Source organism: Desmodus rotundus, chromosome 8 (genome assembly GCF_022682495.2).
Source record: "Desmodus rotundus isolate HL8 chromosome 8, HLdesRot8A.1, whole genome shotgun sequence".
Classification (NCBI taxonomy): domain Eukaryota; kingdom Metazoa; phylum Chordata; class Mammalia; order Chiroptera; family Phyllostomidae; genus Desmodus; species Desmodus rotundus.
In genome coordinates this window covers 132,029,502-132,052,620 of record NC_071394.1, presented here as the reverse complement: position 1 = coordinate 132,052,620, position 23,119 = coordinate 132,029,502, and the positions used below count along the sequence as shown (strand labels likewise).

The following is a 23,119-nucleotide window of genomic DNA, read 5'->3' as shown; positions in this document are numbered from 1 at the left end:
GTCAGGAAAGGTGTCAAGTGTGACGCTACTGCTGTCCTCTGGTGCATCACCTCCTGGCACCGATTTGCAATCATACACGCAGGGTGTCGCCAGCCAGGACATGCTCGCCCAAGTTCCGGTGTCCGGTTTTTACCGGGGCTTCATTATGTCGGCGTGGTTGCTTGATTGACTGATTGATAGCCCCTGTGGCTGAACTGAGTCTCCTTGTCAACAGGTACCCCGTGACCCGAAGTGCCATCCTAAGTCACCTGGGGGATCTCTCTGGCACAGCCAGCCCCCAGCCCTGACAATCAGGTGTGGCGTGAACTGCACTGGGGAGGGGGCTGGGATTTAAAGACACAGTCTGAACCGTGGGGAAGGGAAGCAGCTGCCGGCACTGAGAGCCGACAGGCGCGCTCCCGCTGCACCAGTGGGTGAGCCAGGGGTGGTAGCAATGGCCCCCCCACCCCTGGGCTCAAGAAGGTCACTTTATGTGGCAAAGTGGACGCTAAGGGGAGACGGAGGTAGGGATCGTGCGATGGGGAGAGCATCCTGGGTGTCTGGTGGTCCCTGAATGTAGCCCCCGAGCCCTTGTAAGAGGAAGGCAGAAAGGAGAGGGCGATTCGAGAAGGGGTGAGAGTGAGGCCCTTCGAGGGTGGAGGGGAAGGGGCCTGAGCCCAGAGATACAGGCGCTACTAGGACCTGAGAACAGCAGGGAACTGTCACCGAGGGCAGGTCCGGCTGCCCGCCGCCATGAAAGCCAACCCTCGAGACGCAGGTGCTGATGGAAAAGAAGTGGTTTCATTCAGATGCCGACCACCTGGAAGATGGGGGACTCAGTGGCGTCTCAAAGCCTGTCTCCCCCTCTCAGTGGAGGCAGAGGTTTCTATAAGGAGGGAGAGGGGAACAGAACGGAGATCAAGGGAAGAGCTTGCAGACTCCTCTTTGAACAGACAAGCACGGTCCATTCTCATCAGGCAAGTGATGGATGGTCCTGTGTGCGTCATCCTGGTTAGTCATCCCGGCTTCACAGCTTCCTGGCTCCATGGCTGAAGGTCAGCGAGCCTCCTGGAGCTGGGGTGCCTGAAGGTTGGAGTCAGTATCTGTTGAAGTTAGTTCCTAGGGTTCCTACACAATCGTGCTGTCCCTGCACAAGCTGCGTGTTAGTCAGAGTCCGCACTCACAGAAACAAGGTCAAAGGAACGGTGGGTGGGTTACCATCCCCAGGGGTACGCTGCTGCGCTGTTACAATGTGACCGTTCTGTCTGCACTAACAGGGCTCCTGGCTCCAGGAAGCTGAGGCTGCAAAGAGCTGAATGGCTTCTTGGGGAAAGTCCACTTATCCGGAGGGAGACTTCCCCACGAGGTCACGTCAGGGCAAGCATCGCGTTCTCGGGGCAGGAGGTTGCTTTATCAGATGGCTTTGCAAGACCACTTCGAAGCCCGTGCCCGGCTGCGCCCGCCAATCCTGGAAGAGTATGGTACACGCTTTGTGCAAGCACAGTCAGACCCGGGGTCGAAAGAGCTGCCTTACCAGCACCCCCACCCCGCCGACACCCCATAAATATTCCAGGTGTGCCCCCCACCCCCGAAGATGCTACAGCAATTCTGACAAGGCTGTACTGCCCTCCTCATGGGAGCAATGACCTTGACCTTGGCTGACCAGGGTTCTCTGAAGGACAGGACTACCGTCCTAAGCGGCCCTACCGAAATGATCACATAAGACGCCGCTTTTTGCCGCAGTCTTTGAAGCTCTGCGTGTTTCCCCTTGAGGGCTGCGGAGCAGTCTCCGCGCAGGTGCTGTCCGGTGTTCCGGTGTTTACCTGTTCACGCAGCCCCGCCCCCAACAGTGATGGGCTTTTACCTCGCTTCCAATTTCGTGCTTTCGTGTTTTGGAGCGGGCCTATTGGTCATATCAGTCCCCAGTGCCGGAATTGCGGGGTCGAAGGCATTTGTTGCTCGTAGCAGTTCTAGTCCCAACGGCCAAAAGGGGGAGACGGCCCAGCGTCCGTCCGCGGGAGTGGCCGGACAGACGAACGGTGGCCCCCGGGGCACAGAGCCGCAGCATCCCCCCACGAAAAGGCGTAGAGGCCCACGCGCGCCGCAGTGCGGGGGGAAGGCACTGCGCTAAGGGGAAGGAGCCAGGCCCGAAAGGTCCCCACTGTCCGCCTCCGTTCCCGTGAAGGGTCCAGAGCAGGTGCGCTCGCAGAGACAGAACGCAGACTGGTGCTTGCGGGTGGGGGAAGGAGCCGCTCAATGAGCGGTTTTCTTCGGGGCGACGGAGCTGTTCTGGAGCGGGATAGAGGTGGTGGTCGCACCACACGGCGAGTGCCCTGAAGTGTTCGCTGTAAAAGGGTTAATTTTATGGGCATTTCACCTCAATTTTAAAAAGGAGCTGAATGAATGCACTTTCATAATTTTGCAGATAATGTCACACAGGAAGGTGGCACCGGTTTACAGTCCCCTCAGCCTGTGTCCCCACCCCCTTAAGTTCTGAATCTCGACCTACAGGTAAAAAACCTGTAAGTCTGGTCTGATTTCCACTCCTTAGTGCGAGAGGAGAACCAGCTTTTCAGGGGTTTGAGAGAGATTATTTGTATTCCCTTTTTCTTGGATAGCCTGTGTCCTTTGCCCAGTTTTCTACTTGTTGTTGGGTCTTTTTCTTATAGATTTATGAGAACTCTTCATATATGAAGGACATCAGGTTTTTATTTTACAATGCGTTGTTGTTGTTTGTAGCCAGTTTCTTTGTGTTCTGGCTTTGACGGTGGGTTTTACCACCTAGAGTCTTGTTTCAAGTGTGAAAGAACTTACTGATTTCCCCCCGTATGGTTTCTGGCTTGGTAATACTCAGAAGGTCCCCTCCACTCCAAGGCTCTGCACGCTTCTCCCTTTTTCTCCAGTATTTCCATAGTTCACTTATTTTTGACATTTACGTCCTCGACCCACCTGGAAAAAATGTTCTAATAATCTCAATGGCTGACTGTGTGTTGAGAAACACCAGGAAAAAGGAGCAGCCAGCCTGCCCCCGGACTCTCGGCTCAGCCCTGGCCTCACCCAGGAGCCTGGTGCAGCACTCACCTTCGTGCCTGAAATGACGCCCTGCTGGCCCGGGGCTCCTCGCCCCCACCCCAGGTCCGGGGCTGAGATGGACGGGGCTCAAACCCCCACCCCCCGGGAGGTCCCCTTCTCTGGTTGGACCCTCCTCATGGAGCTGTGGGGTATGGACCCAGCGGGCGATGGCCGCTGCCCGACAGGACTTCTCGCCCTTTGTACCAACATCTGGAGTAAAGGAAACTAAGGTGGCTGGACCTAGATCAAGTCGCTGCGCCTCTCCGAGCTCCAGATGCTTTATCTGTGGGATGGAGATAACACGCAGTCCCTGCCTTGCAACCCTGAGGACTAGATACACGGGCCCTACACTCAGGAAGTGCAGCACAGGCTCTGATGGCTTGCTCAGAGCCTGTTTACTTGTTTTTTTTTAATTGATCTTGGAGAGGGAGAGAGACTTGGATTTGCTGTTCCATGTATTGATGCATTCATTGGTTGATTCTTATCTGTGCCCTGACTGGGGATCGAACCTGCAACCCTGGTGTATCAGGACGATGCTCTAACCAACTGAGCCACCCAGCTAGGAAAGCAAGGCATCTGTTTACTTGGCAAATGTTACTGAACACCTACCAATGCCGGGCACTGTCCTTGGTGCTGGGGATACAGCAGGGACAAAAACCTAACTCCTTCCTGGTGGAAGCCATGAACAGAAAAGCAGGTGACACTACTTATCAGGTAGCAACAGAAACAAGGGAATGGCCTGGGAGGTCTCAGCCAGGCAGCAGGGAAGACCTGGCAGTGAAGGTAGTCACTGTTCATCGCGTGGCGGACATTTTTAGAGAACATGACCTGATTATTTTTCATTCATCTGTTTTCTTGGCTAATTTCTGTGTCCAGGAGGTCAGGCTGTGGGACTGCCAAGTGCCTGTGGAGGGGGCCAGGTCTGAGCCGATGGGGCCAGTGGCTCTGTTTTGCTGGCCCCATCGGGGCTGTGGAGGGACCCAGAGTTGGGGGAGAGGGGGACTTGGCTAGGAGCTGTTCCAAGGTCAAGCTGCAGGGCCACACAGGGGTTTAGGTTCCACTGTGAGTGTGGGGGTGGACGCAGGGCACACACCACACTGGAAGATGAGCATGAAACCCCTCCCATTCTGTGTGGGCTGGACACTGGGGAGAGGAGGAGCCCAGGGCCGGCAGCAGAGGGCTCATTGGGAGTCAGAGTGGAGTAGTGGGGAGGTGTGCGGGGAGCTCAAGACAGGGCCTGACACACTCCATCACCAGCCCTCAGCAACCTCAAACCCAAAAGGCGGCCTCCTCCCCAATGCTCCGAGCCAAAGTCCTGGGACAGGCTCTGATTGGACCGAGGAAGGTCCTGTAGTCATCGCTGAGTCAGTCAAGCGGCCTGGAAGATACATCACGTTGATTGGCCGAGAGCAGCAGGCAGGAGCTGATTTCAGACAAGGCCAGGCTGCTGGGTGAGGACCAGTTCGTTAGGAGCTGGGAAGTGCCTCCGGCTCACCAAGCTCTGGCCCTGCGCCAACCCCAGGGCCTTTGCACAGGTACTTCCCACCCACCCTGCCCCGGGGTTGGGTTGGGAGGAGAGTCCGCTCGGCCAGGTCTACACTCAAATTTCGCTTTTTCTTAGAGGCCCCTCACACCCTGCAGGCTGGCTGCTCGGGAGTCAGTGGGGGCTCCCAGAGACAGAGCGAGGCCGCCTCTCTGGTGCCCGTTGCCTCGCAAGAAGGGCTTGGGAAAGGTCGCTGGGGCAAAGGATGCCGCGCAAACACTTGCAAACACCCATCCACACGCGGACCCCCTTCCTGGCCACAAGTGGGGGTACGTGGGCATCCCACCCGGTTTGCAAACCCACCTGGCTCGGGGAGCACAGATTCGCGCGCGCGCACACGTAACAATGCCCCTTCTCAATCAATCCCCTACTAGTGCGCGCGCAGACGCGGGGACACGCCCACCCGCTCCCGGCCAGACGCCCACCCGGGAACTAGCAGCGCTCTCTGCGCATGCGCGGTCCCAAGTCCCACCTCCTCCCGGCCGCGCCCGTGGGGGCGGGGCGGGGCGCGTTGGGGGCGGGTCCTGCGACCCCGCCCGGGAAGCTGCGCGAGGCTGGGCGGCCCCCGCCACATCCTCCTCCTGCTCCGAGGCCGAGCCAGCGAGCGGGGCCAGGGCCGAGCCGAGGGCTCCGAGGGCGCGGGCGGAGCGGGGCACGGAGCCATGGCGCATCAGACGGGCATCCACGGTGAGGGCGGGTGGTGGGCGGCCAGGGGGCACAGGGTCTCCACCTGCGGCTGCTGCCTCTTCCCAGCCCTCGGGTCCTGTCTCCTCCCCGGCACCAGCCCGGGGAGGCTTCCTGTTAATGTTTTGCAGCCGCGGGTCGCCTGGGGTGGGCACATCTGGGGTGGGGGAAGGGGACTTGCTGTTCAGAGGTGGACGTGGGTGTACTTGTACACACACAGCTGGGGCGGAAGTCCCTGTGCTCTGTGCCCTTCCTGGCGTGGAGGTGCTGGTGTGTGCCCATCTATGGATTTTTGTTCCTTTCAGGGGGTGGGTGTACCCGGATGCGCACATCTGGGGAAGCGTGCACGCATGTGCACTTGTCTTGTGTGTACAGTCCTGTGCGTGTGCTCATCTGGGTACACATGCACTACGGGCCGATTGAATGGACACAGTCATATGGAAGCACCTTCAGACATCAATGTTTCGTGACTGTGTGCAGTCGTCCGTGGGTGTCTGTGTGTGTGTGCTCGGCTTGTGTGCACCTCAGTGTGCATTTGTTTCCATGGATGCACGTACCAGCTGTGTCTGCGTATAGCTTGTATGGGTTTGTGTCTGTTCGCAGAGGGGTCCTTGACCTTTGGCTCCTCCCAGGACCCTCACACACTCCTGTGAGCCAGGCTGGGGAAACCTGGGACAGGGCCTTCAGAGCGGGACAGTGGCCAGGCTGACCTTGACCTCAGATCTGCTCCTTTGCCCCCATTTTATACTCGGGTCTTCTGAGTCTACCCCAGCCAGAGTCGGAGGGCTCCAGTCCCAGGTTGGGAACATAGAAGAGGGTCCAGATCTGGGGCTTGTGGCCCTAGAGACTCTAGGCCATCTCCCCCCAACCCCAAGCTTCTTCTCCAAACCAGAGCATCACCCCCTGCCCCAAGGGCCTCGGTTTCGCCTTTAGGCTGGGAGAGAAGCAGTGGCCGGGAACCAGGTGTCCCCATCCTGCCTGGGCTCCTGTCCCCCTCCGCTGGCCTGTGCAGAAGGTACAGGCTGCTGGCCCGGAGAGCCTGGTGGTTTGGCTGTCAGCCACCCTTCCCACCACAGCCGGGGCCACCATCCACCTGCCTGACCGCCTGGATCTGGGCTTGTGGTTGTGGCCGCTTGGTGGCCCAGTAGCCCTGAGGGCTTCCCTGTCCCCGCCTCACAGTACCAGAGAAGGCCTGAGCCCAGGCAGGGCCGGCCTCCCACCCCACTGGTGGGCCAGCCTCTCCCCAGGAGGAGTGGGAGGGCCTGTCTCATGACTCAGCCCCACAGGAGGAAATAGTCCCCATTGTCTCTTCCTTCCCCTTTGTCTGGCCATTGCTGCCGTCTCCAGCTGGGAGGGACTTTGAGGTTAGGGTCCTCTCCCAAAAGGTGAGGCAGACTTGCCTCTGCCTCCTGCACCCTGGGCTCAGGGCCACTCCTCCTGCCTGTGAGCAGCCCACTCCTCTGGCCTGGGGGAGTGGGAAGACAGACTGCCCTGGACTCCCAGGTGCCAGCCCCGCCCTGGCCACAGGTGTGACTGCTGACCTCACAGCAGGGCAGGGGAGGGACCTGCAACCTGAGGCTCATGGGGTGGGGGGCAGTCATGAATCTTTGATGACTGGGGCTCAGGTGTCCCAGGCCTGGCCTCTGGATTATTGATGGTGTCTGAGGCAGCCTAGGGGGTTGTCTCCTCCCCTCCTGGGGTGTCACCGCCCTGGTAACCCTAGAAGGGGCACTGTCAGCCTCCCCTCTGGGAGAGCTGCTTGGCCTTTTCTCCCAGGAGGCCTGTGCAGGTAGGGGAGCAAGTCAGCACAGCCCTGCAGTCAGTCGAGGCCCTGGTACCCAACCCCTTCTCCCATCTACCCCTCCCCCAGCCCTCTGCATCTGGGGAGCATGAGCTCCACATTATAGATGAATTTGCGGCTCAGTGAGGTCGGGGTTGCACACAGCTGTGGGGAAGGGGGTGCCCCCAGGCCAGGTCTCCATCAGGGGCCTTCAGGGGGTGTTCTGCTTGGCCCAGTGGGGCTGTCCCCATGCCTCAGTGCTCCGAGGACCAAGCACCTGAGGGCTCAGCAGCGACCCTGCCCACCCTGCGGCTGGAGGTCTCAGGCCCAGGGTTACCCTGCGGGAGGGGCACCTGAGGACAGGGCCAGAGTCTGTTTCCCACAGGCTCCCCTGCCCCTGAGCTGGAGCCCTATAAATATTCTCTGACCTCAGCCCTTCCACTGTGTCCCTGCAGAGTTCTCTGACCCCTGGGAACCCTCAAGGTCACGCTGGCTGGCCCTGTGTGCCCAGAGGCCACGTTGGGCCCTTCCCCACTCGGACCTTGGTTTCTCCATCTGAACCTTGGTGGCTCTGACTTCCCATGATTCCCTGGCTCTGACCGTGATCCTCACCTCTGCATTTGGGTCCTCATTCATTGGCTGGGACCTTCCAGCTCTGTGGCCCAAGGACCAAGACGGGGTCTGTTTGGGGGAGTTCCTAGGAGTCCTTCCTCCTCCAGGAAGCCCTCCCAGCTGCCTGGGGTTGGGAGCTTATTCCCCCGGCAGGGCTGCGTCCGTGCGTGCCTCTGTGTTTCTGTGTGTACTCCATACATCATTTGCCTGTTTGTGTGTGCGTGGCACACGTGGCACTGGGCTGGGCGTGTGTGCGTGTCTAATCACGTGAGCCCATTCACGTTTGACCCACCGAGCATGTGCTCGCAGACGAGGGCGTGTGCGTTCATACCCCTCTCTGTCCCCTGCACATGTTGACGTGTTACATCCACCCACGCTGGGCCAAGTGTGTACCTGTTTGTTGGCACACGCAGCCTGTGTGTGTGTGCCCACGAGTGTTAATGGGCACAGTGGTCCCGGCACACTGGGGGTGTTTGTTCATGTGTTTCTGTCTGGGGTGGGTTGGGGACGTGACGGCACTGGGCGGGCCTGTCCCAGAGCCCGCCTCCTCCTTGGCCGGCCTGTCCCATCCCCGCTGCCCTGTCACCAGAGCCACCCCAGCCAGCAGGCCACTCGCCTGCCACCTCTGCTGGCTAAATTTGGGAGCTTATGTTCGGCGGCGTCTCAGATTCCCGGTCACATGGGGGGCTGCATTTAACCCAGCTCCCAGCTCCGCCACCTGGCCACACTGGACAGAGCAGGCCCTGGACGTGTCCCTGCCCGCCCTGCTCACGCCTCCTGCTCACCCCCGCCATGTTTCTCGTCCTTATAGCCACCGAGGAGCTGAGGGAGTTCTTTGCCAAGGCTCGGGCTGGCTCCGTCAGGCTCATCAAAGTCGTCATTGAGGACGGTGAGTGCCCCCTACAGGCTGGGGCGACAGCTGGGCATGAGCCCTGCTGCTTCTCTGGGGGTGGGGGGACACTGGCCTCCAGCCCCTCTGGACCTCAGTTTCCCCATCTGGGGACGGGAGGGGCCTTGTAGGAGAACACTGCAGGTGGTGTTCAATAGCAAGAAGCTAAAGCCAGGGGCATCGCGGGGAGGGCCTGGTCGGGGGTCCTGCCCGGCCCCCCCAGAGGCTGTGTGGGGACAGGACGGGACAGGCGGGGGGGCAGGCAATGTCAGGCCCGACACTGCCCATGTGGCCAGCGCCTCTCACCTCCAAGAGGCTGGCAGGCCTGGACCGGCTCCACTGCTGTCCAGGGGGCGTCCCTTAGGAAGTGCCCCCACAGTGGGGAGAAGGGACTCATGTCCAGATCCCTTTGAGATGAAGATGGGTGACTTCTAGGCTTGGCTGGGCCTTGACCTCTGGGGCCTGGGGCTTCTGCAGGGGGAGGGGCTGGGCGCGGGAGTCTGAGTTGAGGAGGGTTGGAGGGTTAGACTGTGCTTTGTGGGGGCAGGAGTGGAGGACCTCTCCCCCTGGAGACTAGGGGCCGGACTCTGGGATGGGGAGTGGGTCCCCCCAAGTCTTTCCAGCCTTTCCTTGGAGCCACGCAGTAGGGGGCCTTTCTGGGAGCTCCCGAGTGGGCTTGGGGCGCACTGCATTGGCTCAGAGCAGGGGCTGCTCAGACCGGGTGTCCCTACAGGTGTTGAGCAGGAGGGTGCTCTCCGTGGGCTGTGACCTGTCTCGGTTCTGCTCAAGGTTGTTGGGACAGCTGGGAGTGTCCAGGAGGGTCTGGGCCTCCCGAACAGGCGGCCGCGGCCCATCCCCGAGTGAGCGTGGCCGACCTCCTGGTTTTTCTAGAGAAGCTGTGAATTCCACTTCCTGTGTAAGACTTTCCAGTTCGAAGAGTAGGCACCAGGTTAAACCACATTGACGGTGCCGTTGGGGCTGACTCGGCCTGTGCCAGCCAGTTTTCCATGCTGACCCCACCGGGGTTGGGGCGGGCAGGTGAGGAGGCTGAGCCTCCAGAGAGGAGGCCAGGCCACTGACCTGGCATGGTGGGGTCCCCCCACCCCCATCAGGAGGGCCCAATGCTCAGGTGCCACCCCAGGTGAGGGGGCGGCTGCCCCAGCTTTGCCTCCGGCCTGGGCCTGTGCACCTGTGGGCTGCTGTTTGGAGCCCTGCTAAGGCTGATGGGCCCACTGTTGCCCTAGGCACCAGCCAGGGGGCTGGCAGGCTGGTCAGCCAGGCCTTGAGAGGTGGCCGCTTCTGATTTGTTACTTTTGGGGGAAGGGACCACAGCTGGTGGGCGGCAGCAGAGATTGCGTTTGCACGGTGTTGCCCGCGGCTCCCTCCTTTTCCGCACAGGTTTGCTTCTGCTGGTCCCCACGGCCCTCAGCTGTGAGCCCACCCCCCTGAGCACAGTGGCTCCCAGGAGGCTGTGCGGGAGCCCTAGGGTGGGGGAGTGGGTGGCTGGGTGTCGGTGAGGGGCCATGCCATTGGGACTGACTGTGGTTGTCTGTGCCGGGTCCCCTGTGCGCACAGTCCCACACCATCTCTGTGCCTTTGTAGAGTGAGTGGCCTCTAGCTGCCCGCTTTTTCTCTCAGTCATTCATGAGCTCAGACACCGATTCAACCTCACAGCCTCGTCCCTCAGGGGCTGGGGGCTCCAGGAGAAGGCAGGGTGGGGTGGCCAGCAGGTCTGAACCACGGCTGGAGGCGGGAGGGCCCGTCAGGGGTGGGTGTGGGCTGTAGCCACGCCTGGGCTCACCCGGCCTCTGCCCCCAGAGCAGCTCGTGCTGGGGGCGTCACGGGAGCCGGTTGGGAGCTGGGACCAGGACTATGACCGGGCTGTGCTGCCGCTTCTGGATGCCCAGCAGCCCTGCTACCTGCTGTACCGCCTGGACTCGAAGAACGCCCAGGGCTTCGAGTGGCTCTTCCTCGCCTGGTCGCCTGATAATTCCCCCGTGAGTCCTGAGGCCCCCTGTTCAGTCCCAAGATCAGGGGAAGGGGCAGCTGGTCTGAGCGAGACAAGAATATAGCACTCAGGAGTCACAAGTTGAGGGCGGAGGCGTCAGGCCCTGCAGCAGGGAGCCTGAGGGGCAAGGTCCTGGGGGGGCCTGCAGCTCCCCTGGCTGGCCAGCCTCGCTCTGGGAGGCCGAGGTGGAGGTTGGGCTGGGCGAGGGCTCCCCCTGCTGTTTGAGCCTCTCCACTGTCTCCTCACCTCCAAACTTCGCCCTCTGGGGGTGCACAGGCACACTGAGGTGGCCTGACCCCACCCAGAGGCTCTTGCCTGCTGGAGAGACTGCCCTGCCCAGAGGGGTCTCACAGCTCAGCCCCCACTCGCCAGGTGCGGCTGAAGATGTTGTACGCAGCCACCCGGGCCACAGTGAAGAAGGAATTTGGGGGCGGCCACGTGAAGGATGAGCTCTTCGGGACCGTGAAGGTAACTGGCCCAGAGAGGACAGCATGTGATTAGGGATCACAGAGCAAATGGGCTCCAGGCTTGGGGATGAGTGGGGAGGGCCCAGGGCTGCAGCCCAGGGTGCTGGGTGCACTTCTGGCACCCCATCCCAAGGTGCCCATTTATGCCTCTGCACCCACCGGCCAGGACGACCTCTCCTTTGCTGGGTACCAGAAGCACCTGTCGTCCTGTGCAGCGCCTGCCCCGCTGACCTCGGCCGAGAGAGAGCTTCAGCAGATCCGTATCAACGAGGTGGGTGCACACACAGGGTGGGCGCAGGTCCTGGCGCAGGGCCCTCTGGGGGGTACCAGGCCTGTGCCCCCTGGGTGGGCCGAAGGTTGCAGGTGGCAGGTGAGGGCCTCATTCAGGGCCTCCCTGCCCCCAGGTGAAGACCGAGATCAGCGTGGAGAGCAAGCACCAGACCCTGCAGGGGCTCGCCTTCCCGCTGCAGCCAGAGGCCCAGCGGGCGCTCCAGCAGCTCAAGCAGAAGACGATCAACTACATCCAGCTGGTGGGTGTGCCCCCACCCCACCTGCTCGCACACTGTGCAAAGGTGCACACACACACCCAGCCTGTCCGCTGCAGCCCCCCTGTGTACCAGTGGGAACACCCATCCACCCCACCCCCGTCCCTACCAGTTCCCATTTGGGGTACAGCCACCCTGTCCCTGCTCATGTGCAGGTGTGCCTGTGACCCACTCACCCCTGTTCTGCCTTCCACGCTGCGTATGCACTCTCCCCTGGGATCGACTGACCCCTCAGCTCTGAGCCCCTTCCTGTCCCAGACACTCTGCAGCCTCCTGACCCCCTGTCCCCACAGGGCCCTCTGCCCCAGCATCCACGCTGCCCCCTCTCCAGCAGAACGTCTCCTCCTTTCTAAGACACAGCCACCCACCCAGGCCTCGAGTCCGAGGGCAGGCTGGCCCAGTGGCGGTGCCTCCCTGAGGCCGAGACCCTTCCCACCGTCCTGCCCTCAGCCCTCAGTGGGGCTCCGCCAGCAGAGCTCTCAGAGCAGCTGAGTTGGGGCTGGGACCTCCCTGGTCCAGCACCCTCACCTGCCCCTGCCCCCTGGCAGAAGTTGGACCTGGAGCGGGAGACGATCGAGTTGGTGCACACTGATCCCACGGACCTGGCCCAGCTGCCCTCACGGGTGCCCCGAGAGGCCGCCCGCTACCACTTCTTCCTCTACAAGCACACCCATGAGGGTGACCCGCTGGAGTCTGTGGGTGAGTGGCTACGGCAGGGCCCATGGGGCGGGGCAGGTGCAGGGCTGGCCTACAGCGGCAGGCCGCCCCACTCACCTCCGTGCCCCACCCCCAGTGTTCATCTACTCCATGCCGGGGTACAAGTGCAGCATCCGGGAGCGCATGCTCTACTCCAGCTGCAAGAGCCGCCTCCTTGACTCTGTGGAGCAGGGCTTCCAGCTGGAGATCTCCAAGAAGGTGGGTGCCTGTCCCCGCCCCCAGCCCTGTCTCCTGCCCTCAGCGTGGGCTGTGGGGTCCCGAGACAGGCAGAGCAGGGGTCGCTGCTGCCTGTGGGATGGGTGGGGAGACTGAGGCCCCAGGGCTGACATGTGTTGTCCAAGGCTTCCCCGCTGACTGCTGGCCTGGGTAAGCCCTAGCCCTGCTGTCCCCGGGTCTGGGAGGCAGAGGGGACCAGGCGCACAGGGCCCGGAGGTGGCGTCCCAGGTGGGGTTCGCCAGGCTGGGGTGTGCAAGGTCAAGGGAGTGTGCCCCGGGAGTGGGGGTAGCCGAGGCTCTGTGTGACCCTGCTCGGCCCCCCGCACAGATTGAGATCGGGGACGGGGCGGAGCTGACGGCTGACTTCCTGTACGACGAGGTGCACCCCAAGCAGCACGCCTTCAAGCAGGCCTTCGCCAAGCCCAAGGGCCCAGGAGGCAAGCGGGGCCACAAGCGCCTCATCCGGGGCCCTGGCGAGAACGGGGATGACAGCTAGGAGGCAGGGCCTGAGCCGCGCCAGTGTGGGACTGTGGGGCCGCTCCCCATCACCCCCCTCCTTCCTGGCCTGGGCACCGGGGCAGGGCTGCCTCTCGAGGGGCAGGAGGGCTGGTGACTGATCACATGTGCGGCATCTGAGGGCCACTGAGCCGGCATTTGCGAGCGACCCTCCCCATGGCTCTCCCTGCTGCCCCTCTGTGTGCCCAGAATGTCTGGGGACCCTGCTTGGATGTCTCAAGGGCCTGGCATGAACCAGCCCCCAGGGAACTGAGCCTAGGGTCCCAGCACAGCCCGGAAACCTTTGGCCACAGGGGTGGGGCCGGGTGGGGTGGGGCAGGGGTCACTGCAGGATGAGATGGTTGAATGCTGTATTTTTTAAAGAATAAAATATTTTTAAATCAACACTTGATTCTGGCTCCGAGGGACCACCTCTGGTGTGGGCATTGGGAGGCACTGTGCGCCCTCCTGTCCCTCCCCCTCTCAGAAGGTATCGAGAGGGCAGAGCCTCAGACAGGTCCCCTTGTGGCTGGGGGTGGCCAGCCTCCGCTGTGGCCTGGGGACCTGGGTGTGTTGGTTTCCTATGGCAGCTCTAGGTTCCCCAAACTTACTGGCTTTAACCAACACAGACAGTCCTGGTTGGTGTGGCTCAGTGGATTGAGCACCAGAATGTGAAGCAAAAGGTTGCTGGTTCAATTCCCAGTCGGGGCACATGCCTGGGTTCCAGGCCAGGTCCCCAGTAGAGGGTGCATGAGAAGCAACTACATATTGATGTTTTTCTTCCTCCCTTCTCTCTAAAAAAGAACCAAAACAAAACCAACGTATTCTCTTAACAGTTCTGATGCGTCTGGGATGAGCTTCCCAGCGCTAAAACCTGGGCATTGGTGGAGCTGGTTTTCTCTGCCGGCCTCAGGAGCGTCCATTTCCTCACCTTTTCCACAGCGAGAGAGCCCCCCCACCCCCTGGTTTTCAAAGCAGGAGACTCCCCTCTCAAATCCTGTCCCCCACCTGCACAGTCCCTTCTGTTGTGTGCAGAACATGCTCACAGCTCTGGGAGTGGGGCGGGGGTCTCCTTGGGGGCCTCTTGGGCCTGCCACACTGGGGCAGCTCTGTGCGCCGGGCTTCTCAGTCTCCACGGGGCTGAGGCGCGGTGGGTGTGTCTAGGCATCTGACACCTGCGGTGTCCAGTCCTTGTGTGTGCGGACATCTGCTCGGGGTCCTGTGTTCCTGCCCCTGAGGCAGACAGGGTGGCTGCTTGGGGTGGCAGAGGGGCGGAGGGCCTGGGTCTTTGGTCCCAGGGACTCTGGGAGAACCTCCTTGGGGCTTGGGACTCAGCAGGAGGTATGCCTAGGAGAGGGCATGCAGGGTCAATGGCTGGGGTTCAGCTGCTGACCGGGCGCCGTCCTTTCTCCTGTGAGCACGTCCTGGGCTGAGTCTCAGATCCCCATCCCAACCCTGGGGCCTTTCTCAGGCCCTGCTAAAGACCCTGGAGGTATAGGGCAGAGAGCCAGACCCAGAGAAGGGGGCCCCCAACACTGGTCCCCAGGTGGGCAGAACAACCCTGCCGTTGCTGCCATTCGACCCCCCTGGGCCTGGGAGCCTGCTGCACTCCCGGCAGCTTGGAGCGGTGCCCCGACCCGGTCACCCAGCCCTGCTCCCCCCCGACCCCCGCAGAAGCCCTATCTGTTTGCTCCCTCATCATCGCTCAGGGACACTGAGCCTGCCCAGAGCTGAGTGCTGCAGAGCCGTGCATTCCACCAGCACAGTGCTGGATGCTGTGCTGGGGGCCCTGGGGTACGGACAGGAAAGACCTCGGCCCTCAGGAGCGTGGCACTGCAGCAGGGCACGAAGACAGCACATGACAGAAACTCAAGGCTGTGGCGTGTTAGTGGGAAAAGACCGTCAGTGACACAGAAAAGCAGCTGGAGGAGGGGCTCATGGGGGTACGAGGCCCCGGAGGGAGGCTGTACCCAGGTCAGGGAAGCCCGAGTGGCGAGGGTGGCGTGTGAGCGGAGCCGTAAAGGAGGTGACTTGGGAGTATCTGAGAGAGGAGCTCTGACTGTACGTTCAAAGGCCCCAGGGCGGGAGAGGGCACGGGTGTGCTGGCGGCGGGTCATGGCGGCACTGGGAGGATGCACCCTAAGGGACCCTGTGGCTTAGAGACCATAAAGGGCCACGGAGGGGTCTGCGCAGAGGAGGGACCTCGTGTGACCTAGGAGCCACATGGGAATAGGCCATGGGGTGCGAGCACAGAAGCAGGCCAGCCGTGAGGATGTGGCAACGGCACTGCCCTCGGCCAGAGACAAGGTGGCTCAGACCTCCAGGCCGATGGACATGAGGGCAGTGGGCGATGGGCAGCTGTTGGGCTGATCTGAAAGTGGAGCCAACAGGACTTGCTGAGGAGCTCGGCCCCTGTCCGCCCCCGACCCCCAGGGTTAGAGCCTGAGGAGCAGGGAAGAGCCAAGGGGGAGGAAGAGGCAGGAAGCCCTCCCTGGCGGCCTGGCCCAGGGTCTGTGCCCTGGCCGCACCAGGTCCTTGGGGATGCAGAGGGGAGGCCCTGCCCCGTGGGGAGTTGTGTGGGGAATGGCAGGCTGTGGCACAGGCAGGTGCAGCCCGAGTCGGCCAGGGCTCCCTGTCTCTGGCTTCGCAGGCCTCAGAGAGCTCTGGGGACGGCCGTGGGGCCAGGGAAGGGCAGGTGCAGGACGGAGCTGCTGGCCAGAGCACGCTGCCCATGGGGCAGCAGCTGAGGACGCCAGGAGTGAGAGTGGAAGGAAGGGCCCTGGCGCGGATACCGCAGCCCCGCTGAGGCCCCCGCACTGTCCCTGAGCCCAATTTTTTATGAGCTCACACTAGATTCTGGGCCTCTGTGTCTTCCAATTCCCGGAGGGCAGGTGTGAGGTTCAGGAAGGGGTGTGTGGCACAGCTGGGACAGGACCTGGGACAGCCGGGCAGGGGCGGGAGGCCCAGGGTAGTGAAAGAGGAAGGAGCCAAGGGGCCCGCAGTCTGCCACCTGACTATGCAAACGACCTCTGACTCATTGCACAGCCCCTCCCCCCAGCTGGGCAGGGAGGGGGCTACTAGGTTGTGAAATTCTCACTTCCTCTGCTCTGTGAGCCGTCACTGCGGGAAGGGACCTCTCACACACAAGCAAGACCCTCTGGAGAAGCCCCCACTCCTCATCATGGTAGGACAGCCCCCCTCAGCCCCCCAGGGGAGGGGACAGCGGGGGGGGGGGGGGGAGGTGGGCTCGGTGGCCACAGACAGTAGGGGAAAGGGCAGTCACCCACGTGGCTCTGGTGCATGACACTCCCTGAGCCCTAAAGACATCAGATCAGAAGCCCTTCTCTGGGCAGGAGGCCCGACCCATTGCGTGGATGAAGAGGCTGAGGTGCGAGCTCCTCGTGGTGGTCCGGGGCCAAGGCGAGGCCGGGCACCCAGGCCTGGGCTCCATGTGTCCCTTTGCTACCCACCCTGCCCTCCAATCCATTCTGACTCAGAGCAGGTCCAGTGCCCCTGGGCAGCACCCTCCCTTACCGGGGCCGTGGGTGGCCCCAGCCTGGACCCCAGCGGGAGACCCTCACTCCTGCCTGGGTCTTGGCCAAAGGGAGAGGTGGGTGGGGGAGTCAGGGCGGAGACTTGCTCAGGAGAGAAGAGGGATGGCTGAGGAAGGGCAGGGGGACGTAGCAGGGAGCCTGGGGAACAGTGGATGTAGCGGGGAGCCCCTTGCCCACCTCTCTGGTCCAGGGTTTGGCTCTGAGGGAAAGTTCTAGATCGTGAGTCTGGCTTCCAGGTCTCAAAAGTAGTTGCTAGTCAAAGGCTGGGTCTGAGACCCAAGTCCAGGTTCCCCACGGTGGGGAGGTGGGATGGGGGCTGGGCAGAGGCAGGAACCCCACCACTACCACCGAGGGAGGGTAGGGGAGGCGCTGGGGGGGAGTGGAGCTGGGGCTGCCACTCACGGTCCCCTCCCCGCAGGGTCCCTGCCCTGGTGCCCTGCTCCCCCTGCTTCTCCTGGTCCAGGCCACGGCGCTGGCTCCGGGCTCCTTGCCTGCCTTCCTGCCCTGTGAACTTGAGGCCCCCTACAAAGTCAACTGTGCGTGGCTGTTCCTGACGTCCGTGCCCCACTTCTCAGCATCCGATCCCCAAGGCAACATCACCGACCTTTCCTTGCGCTGCAACCGCATCCGCCACCTCCACAACTCTGACTTCGCCGCCCTGTCCGGTCTGAAACGGCTCGACCTCAAGTGGAACTGTCCTCCAAGCAGCCTCAGCACCATGCAGTGGGCCTGTCACATGACCATCGAGCCCAACACCTTCCTGGCCGTGCCCACCCTGGAGGACCTGAACTTGAGCTACAACAACATCACGACTGTGCCCGCCCTGCCCCACTCCCTCAGGAACCTGTCCCTGAGCCACACCAACATCCTGGCGATCGACCCCTCCAGCTTCAGGGGCCTGCACGCCCTGAGCCACCTGTACATGGATGGCAACTGCTACTACAAGAACCCCTGCGGCCGGGCCGTGCAGGTGGCCCCGGGCGCCCTCCTCGGCCTGCGCCACCTCATCCACCTGTCGCTCAAGTACAACAACCTCACGGCGGTGCCCCGCCGCCTGCCCCCCAGCCTGCGGACCCTGCTGCTCTCCTACAACCGCATCACCTCCCTGGGGCCCAAGGACCTGGCCAACCTCACCGCCCTGCGCGTGCTTGACGTGGGTGGAAACTGTCGCCGGTGTGACCACGCCCCCAACCCCTGTGTGGAGTGCCCCTACAGGTCCCTCAAGCTGCACCCCAACACATTCAGCCACCTGAGACACCTGCAGGGCCTGGTGCTGAGTGACAGTTCTCTCTACACCCTGGACGCCAGGTGGTTCGGCCGCCTGAAGAACCTCTCTGTGCTCGACCTGAGTGAGAACTTCCTGTACAAATGCATCTCCAAAACCACGGTCTTCCAGAACCTGACGACGCTGCGCAAACTCAACCTGTCCTTCAATTACCGCAAGGGGATATCCTACGCCCACCTGTGGCTGGCAGAGTCCTTCAGCAGCCTGACCTCCTTGCAGCAGCTGGACATGGCCGGCATCTTCTTCCGCTCGCTGGACCACGGCACACTCAGGCCGCTGACCCGCCTGCCTGCCCTGCAGAACCTGAGTTTCCAGATGAATTTCATCAACAAGGCCAACCTCAGCCTCTTCCAGGAGTTCACACACCTGCGCCAGGTGGACCTGTCCAACAACCACATCAGCGGGATGGAGGGGTCGGCGGCGTCAGCACGGTTGGTGGCCTCTGCGGTGAGGGCCAGTGCCGAGGAGGAGGTCTTGCCGTCACCCAGGCGCCTCGCTCCAGGCCCCCAGGATGCCTCCGGCTCTGAGGACTTCATGCCCAGCTGCAAGACCTTCAACTTCACCTTGGATCTGTCCCGGAACAACCTGGTGACTGTCCAGTCCCAGATGTTTGCCGGGCTGTCACACCTGCAGTGCCTGCGCCTGAGTCACAACAGCATCTCCCAGGCGGTCAACGGCTCCCAGTTCGTGCCTCTGACCAGCCTGCGGGTGCTGGACCTGTCCCACAATAAGCTGGACCTGTACCACGGGAGCTCATTCACGGAGCTGCCCCAGCTGGAGGCCCTGGACCTCAGCGACAACAGCGAGTCCTTCCGCATGCAGGGCGTGGGCCACAACCTCAGCTTCGTGGCACGGCTGCCCAACCTGCGCTACCTCAGCCTTGCGCAGAACGCCATCTATAGTCGCGTGTCCCCGCAGCTCTGCAGCACCTCGCTGTTGGCCCTGGACTTCAGCGGCAATTCCCTGAACCTCATGTGGAAGGAGGGGGACCTCTACCTCCACTTCTTCCGAGAGCTGACACAGCTGCTCCGCCTGGACCTGTCCCAGAATCACCTGCACGCCTTCCTGCCGCACACCGTGGGCAGCCTCCCCAAGAGCCTGCAGCTGCTGCGTCTTCGTGACAACTACCTGGCCTACTTCAACTGGAGCAGCCTGGCCCTGCTGCCCAACCTGGAAGTGCTGGACCTGGCAGGAAACCAGCTGAAGCGCCTGACCAACGGCAGCCTCCCTGTTCACACCAAACTCCGGAAGCTGGACATCAGCCGCAACAGGATCAACTTCGTGGACCTCGGCTTCTTCGCTCTTGCCACAAGGCTGCAAATGATCAACCTGAGCTCCAACGCCCTCAAGACCGTGGAGCCCTCTTGGTTTGGCTCCCAAGCGGCCACCCTGAGAGTCCTGGACGTGAGGAACAACCCTCTGCACTGTGCCTGCGGGGCGGCCTTCATGGACTTCCTGCTGCAGGTGCAGGAGGCCGTTCCCGGGCTGTCCAACCAAGTCACGTGTGGCAGCCCCACCCAGCTGCGGGGCCGCAGCATCTTCGAGCAGGACCTGCGCCTGTGTCTGGATGAGACCCTCTCCTGGGCCTGCTTTAGCGCCACCCTGCTGTTTGTGCTCCTGGTCCTGGCCTTCACCCTGCTGAAGCACCTGTGTGGCTGGGACCTCTGGTACTGCTTCTACCTGGGCCTAGCCTGGCTGCCCCGGCAGGGGCGCCAGCCGGGCTCGGCCTCCCTGGACTACGACGCCTTCGTGGTCTTCAACAAGTCCGACGGCGCCGTGGCCGACTGGGTGTACAATGAGCTCCGGGTGCAGCTGGAGGAGCGCCGCGGGCGCCAGGCGCTGCACCTGTGTCTGGAGGAGCGGGACTGGCTCCCTGGCAAGACGCTCTTCGAGAACCTGTGGGCCTCGGTCTACAGCAGCCGCAAGACGCTGTTCGTGCTGGACCGCACGGACCGGGTCAGCGGCCTCCTGCGTGCCAGCTTCCTGCTCGCCCAACAGCGCCTGCTGGAGGACCAGAAGGACGTGGTGGTGCTGGTGATCCTGAACCCCAACACCCACAGCTCCCGCTACGTGCGGCTCCGCCAGCGCCTCTGCCGCCAGAGCGTCCTCCTCTGGCCCCACCAGCCCAGTGGCCAGGGCATGTTCTGGGCCCAGCTGGGCACGGCCCTGACCAGGGACAACCACCACTTCTACAACCGAAACTTCTGCCGGGGGCCCACGACAGCCTAGTACCACAGGGGGACAGCCGGCACACCCCAGCCCTGCCTCCACGGTGCCCTCTGCCTGGGACACCCCAACCTGCCTCGCTCTGCAGAGGGGCTGCTGGGGGGGGCCCCACCCTCATGCCCACGCCCACCCCTGGCATACAGAAGGCACTCAATAAATGGTACTGGCAGGCCCCACGGCTACTCCTGAGCTCAGGGGGCACGCGTGGGAGGAAAGAAGGGAGAATTCTCCAGGCTTCCTACAGTGAGGTGGGACTAGAGGTGATTTGGGGTCTTCAGAGGAAGGAAGCCACCCAGGGCAGCTGCATTCTGGGGGGCAGCTGCGGAAGGTCACTGAACCTTCTCTCCGTCTTCCCAGAGAGCAGCCTGGGTCTCCTGCCCCTTCAGCCCCACCGCCCACGCCCTGCCCTGAGTCCCTGGCTGTGCCGGGCCGATTTCTGTTGTATGCTGGCCTCAGGCTCTTCCTCCTTTGCCTGCTAGACCGAAAGTGCCTTCAAGGCTGAGGACCTGCGTGCCTGCTTCATTTGTGGCCCCCAGTGAAGCCCGGGCCCCAGCAGGTGGGGGGCTTCCAGGCACGTTCAGTGGGGTGACTGCGCCCTCTGGTGGCCACACACGTGCTGTGTGCACAGGTGACCCCTGCGTGGGGAGAGGAAGGCTAGCCAGGATATCCCCACAGCAGGGACCAGGGAGCCCTGGAAGATTCCAGCGTGAGCTCAAAACCTGCCCCTTTCTGCTTCTCCTAGAGTACATGCGGGGTCTGTGCTCTGACATCAGAGGGACACCCAGGTGAGCCTCCACCTGGTGACAAAGCTGGGGCACCTCTTCCCTGCCCTCACTTCTCACCACTGATTGCGCTTGGGAGACCCAGCCCCACGGGCCCAGGAGGGCTATGTGTGTGCTAGGTCTGGGGATACCACTGGGAGCCCCCCCAACTCAAGTCTGATAACAGCCCGTCCAGGTCTGTATCCCACGAGTCTGGGAAGTCGTGGGTTGGGTCCGACCTGGGCCAGCTGCGCCATCCCGGCGGCTACAGCTGCCCTGTGAGGAGCAGACGTCACGCCCCCGCCGGGGCCTGGCTGGGTCCTGGGCAGGCCAGTGTGGGGCAGCTCAGCTGGTCGGGGCCACGTGGGGTGGGGGGCCACAGGCTTGCTGATCTTGCAGCCTGACTGCGGGCAGCTCTGCGGGGGGGGGGGGTCAGTGCTCTGCCCTCACAGCTGGGAGAGAAGTGTGGCCACCTTCCTCTTTCTGACTTGGGCACAGGGACTTCTGCGCCCAAGCGGGCTGGTGTCCCCGGTTATCTGCTTGCCTAAAAGAAGTCAGAAGGAGGGTCTCTGACCCACCGACCCGAAGCCCCACGTGGGCCCTGTCCTGTCCTGATGGGGCCAAGCTGGCTCCTGGAGGAGCAGGCGGAAGGCTTCGCACGGCCCCCAGCCCTTCCTCGGGCGGGCCCTGTGGGAGGAAAGAAAACAAGAACTGTCCTCCCCAAGGCTGCAGTCTGGGGGAGGCCCCTGCTGAGTGGCTGGGAGAGTTTCAGCCAGAAGCAGGGCCCTTGGTGTGGGAACCACCATTTGTCTGCCTCTCAGAACAGCTAAGGTGGCCCTCCCTTACCCCACCCCCACTCACCACACAGTCCTGGCTCGGGTGGGGGGTTGGGCGGCGGGTTCAGAAGAACATTGTGGAGACAAAGATGGGGCAGTGGTGGGAGGACTGTGGGCTCTTGTCTACTGCATGAGAAGGGCCAGAGCTCCCCTCTCGCGGTCCTACAGGAGGTGGGGCCGGGGGTCTAGGGGTGGGGAGCTGGGCTGGGGGCTGGAGGAACGGGAGCGGGAAGGGTGCTCACAGTGGGCCCCGGGCCCTCTCCTCCACGCTGCTGGACATGCTCAACCGTGACCACTGCCTGAAGGATGGGAAGAGACGGGACTCGGATGACCCGGGATAACTACCAGCTCTGCCACCTGGCTTAGCTTGGGCAGGCGAAGCCCCACTTGGAGGCTTGGTCTGCGAGTCTGGACATGGAGCTGGCCACCACGGTTAGAAGGACTCGGGGTGACGAGTGTGAAGGTCTGATGAATGCAGCAGGTGCTCCTCGGTTGTCACTATTAGGTAAGGCGCTTACGCCGAGGCCAGCCAGCTGGTGCGGCTTCGATGGTGCTCCTCCAGAGCCAGGCACCCCGCCCAGAGCACCCAAGCCGGGACCAAAGAAGGATGGGTGCCTCAGAGGCTCACAAAGCAGGAGCTGGGCCAGGCACCCACAGATGCTGATGTTGCCTCGGATTTTCTGCTGTTGGGGAGCAGTGAGCACTAGACTCCCTGAGGTGTGGGTGCTAGGCTTAGGGAAACCCGAGAGGAAATGCGAGGACGGGAAATGACACCCTTTGCCCCCCAGGACACCTGATGTAATTAATGTGCTCAGCTTATGAACGTACTTGGAAAACTTCCACAGCATCACACCTTGTCACGCAGGAGTTCTTTTTAGAAGCTAAGCGGTTCACAAATTCCACAGCTTCCTACAGGCCATCCATCACCCTCTGGAACCCCCAGGGGCAGTGAGGAGAAATGTCCCGCCGATAACCCTGGGACCCCACTGGCTCAGACTCTGGTGAGAGGGAAGGTGGGTCTCGCTAAGCCCTTGAGAGGTGGCCGGGCTAGAGGACAAAGCCGGCAGGAAGGGGAAGGGCCCAGGGGGCTGCAGGCGCAGGGCCGCGAGGAAGCGCCCCGAGAGCTCCATCTGGGAGGAAGCAGGGGAAAGGGGAGTGTGGCTGGCTTCCGTAGCAGAAAGAAGTATTGGTGGCTCTCATCCTGCGTGGCCTGCAGGGCGTATGGCTCTTTGTGATGGAGCAAGTCTCCACCGAGCTCTGTCCAGGGCAGGGCGGACACGGGCAGGGACAGAGCGCGGCGCTCCTTTTGAGAGCTGAGAGTGGGCAGCAGGCTGAGGGTTCTCTCTGTCCGCCAGCTGCTCGGTTTTTCTCCAGCTCACCTGTTCCTTCAGTTAAGGAGGCTTAGATGCTGCTATCAGTCCTGTCACGGGTTGTGTCCCCCCAGGTTTGTC

General features: G+C 62.4%; 1 protein-coding gene across 3 annotated transcripts; it reads left to right on the top strand.

Annotated features, from left to right (window-relative positions):
* Nucleotides 1-5,123: 5,123 nt before the first annotated feature.
* On the top strand, nt 5,124-21,144 carry LOC112309685 (twinfilin-2). Of its 3 annotated transcripts, none has more exons than XM_071222168.1 (9): nt 5,124-5,281; nt 8,482-8,559; nt 10,378-10,556; nt 10,940-11,035; nt 11,201-11,305; nt 11,439-11,564; nt 12,128-12,278; nt 12,373-12,494; nt 16,979-20,264. In XM_071222168.1, exons 1-9 carry the CDS (start codon nt 5,257-5,259, stop codon nt 20,072-20,074), a joined length of 3,978 nt encoding a protein of 1,325 aa, XP_071078269.1. In that variant the 5' UTR covers nt 5,124-5,256; the 3' UTR covers nt 20,075-20,264. The 3 variants fall into 3 exon arrangements, with proteins under 3 accessions (XP_071078269.1, XP_053786155.1, XP_024421674.2); XM_053930180.2 differs by lacking the exon at nt 16,979-20,264 and adding an exon at nt 12,840-13,411 and having other exon boundaries at nt 5,125-5,281; XM_024565906.4 differs by lacking the exons at nt 5,124-5,281; nt 8,482-8,559; nt 10,378-10,556; ... (3 more) ...; nt 12,128-12,278; nt 12,373-12,494 and adding an exon at nt 14,704-16,190 and having other exon boundaries at nt 16,979-21,144.
* The last annotated feature ends 1,975 nt before the right edge of the window (nt 21,145-23,119 follow it).

Excerpts from the sequence above, each read along its gene's own strand:
- LOC112309685 (XM_071222168.1), top strand. The coding sequence starts at position 5,257 with ATGGCGCATCAGACGGGCATCCACG. Across the intron at positions 11,036-11,200 it reads AGCTCTTCGGGACCGTGAAG|GACGACCTCTCCTTTGCTGG; the intron begins GTAACTGGCCCA and ends CCCACCGGCCAG. Across the intron at positions 12,279-12,372 it reads TGACCCGCTGGAGTCTGTGG|TGTTCATCTACTCCATGCCG; the intron begins GTGAGTGGCTAC and ends CCCCACCCCCAG.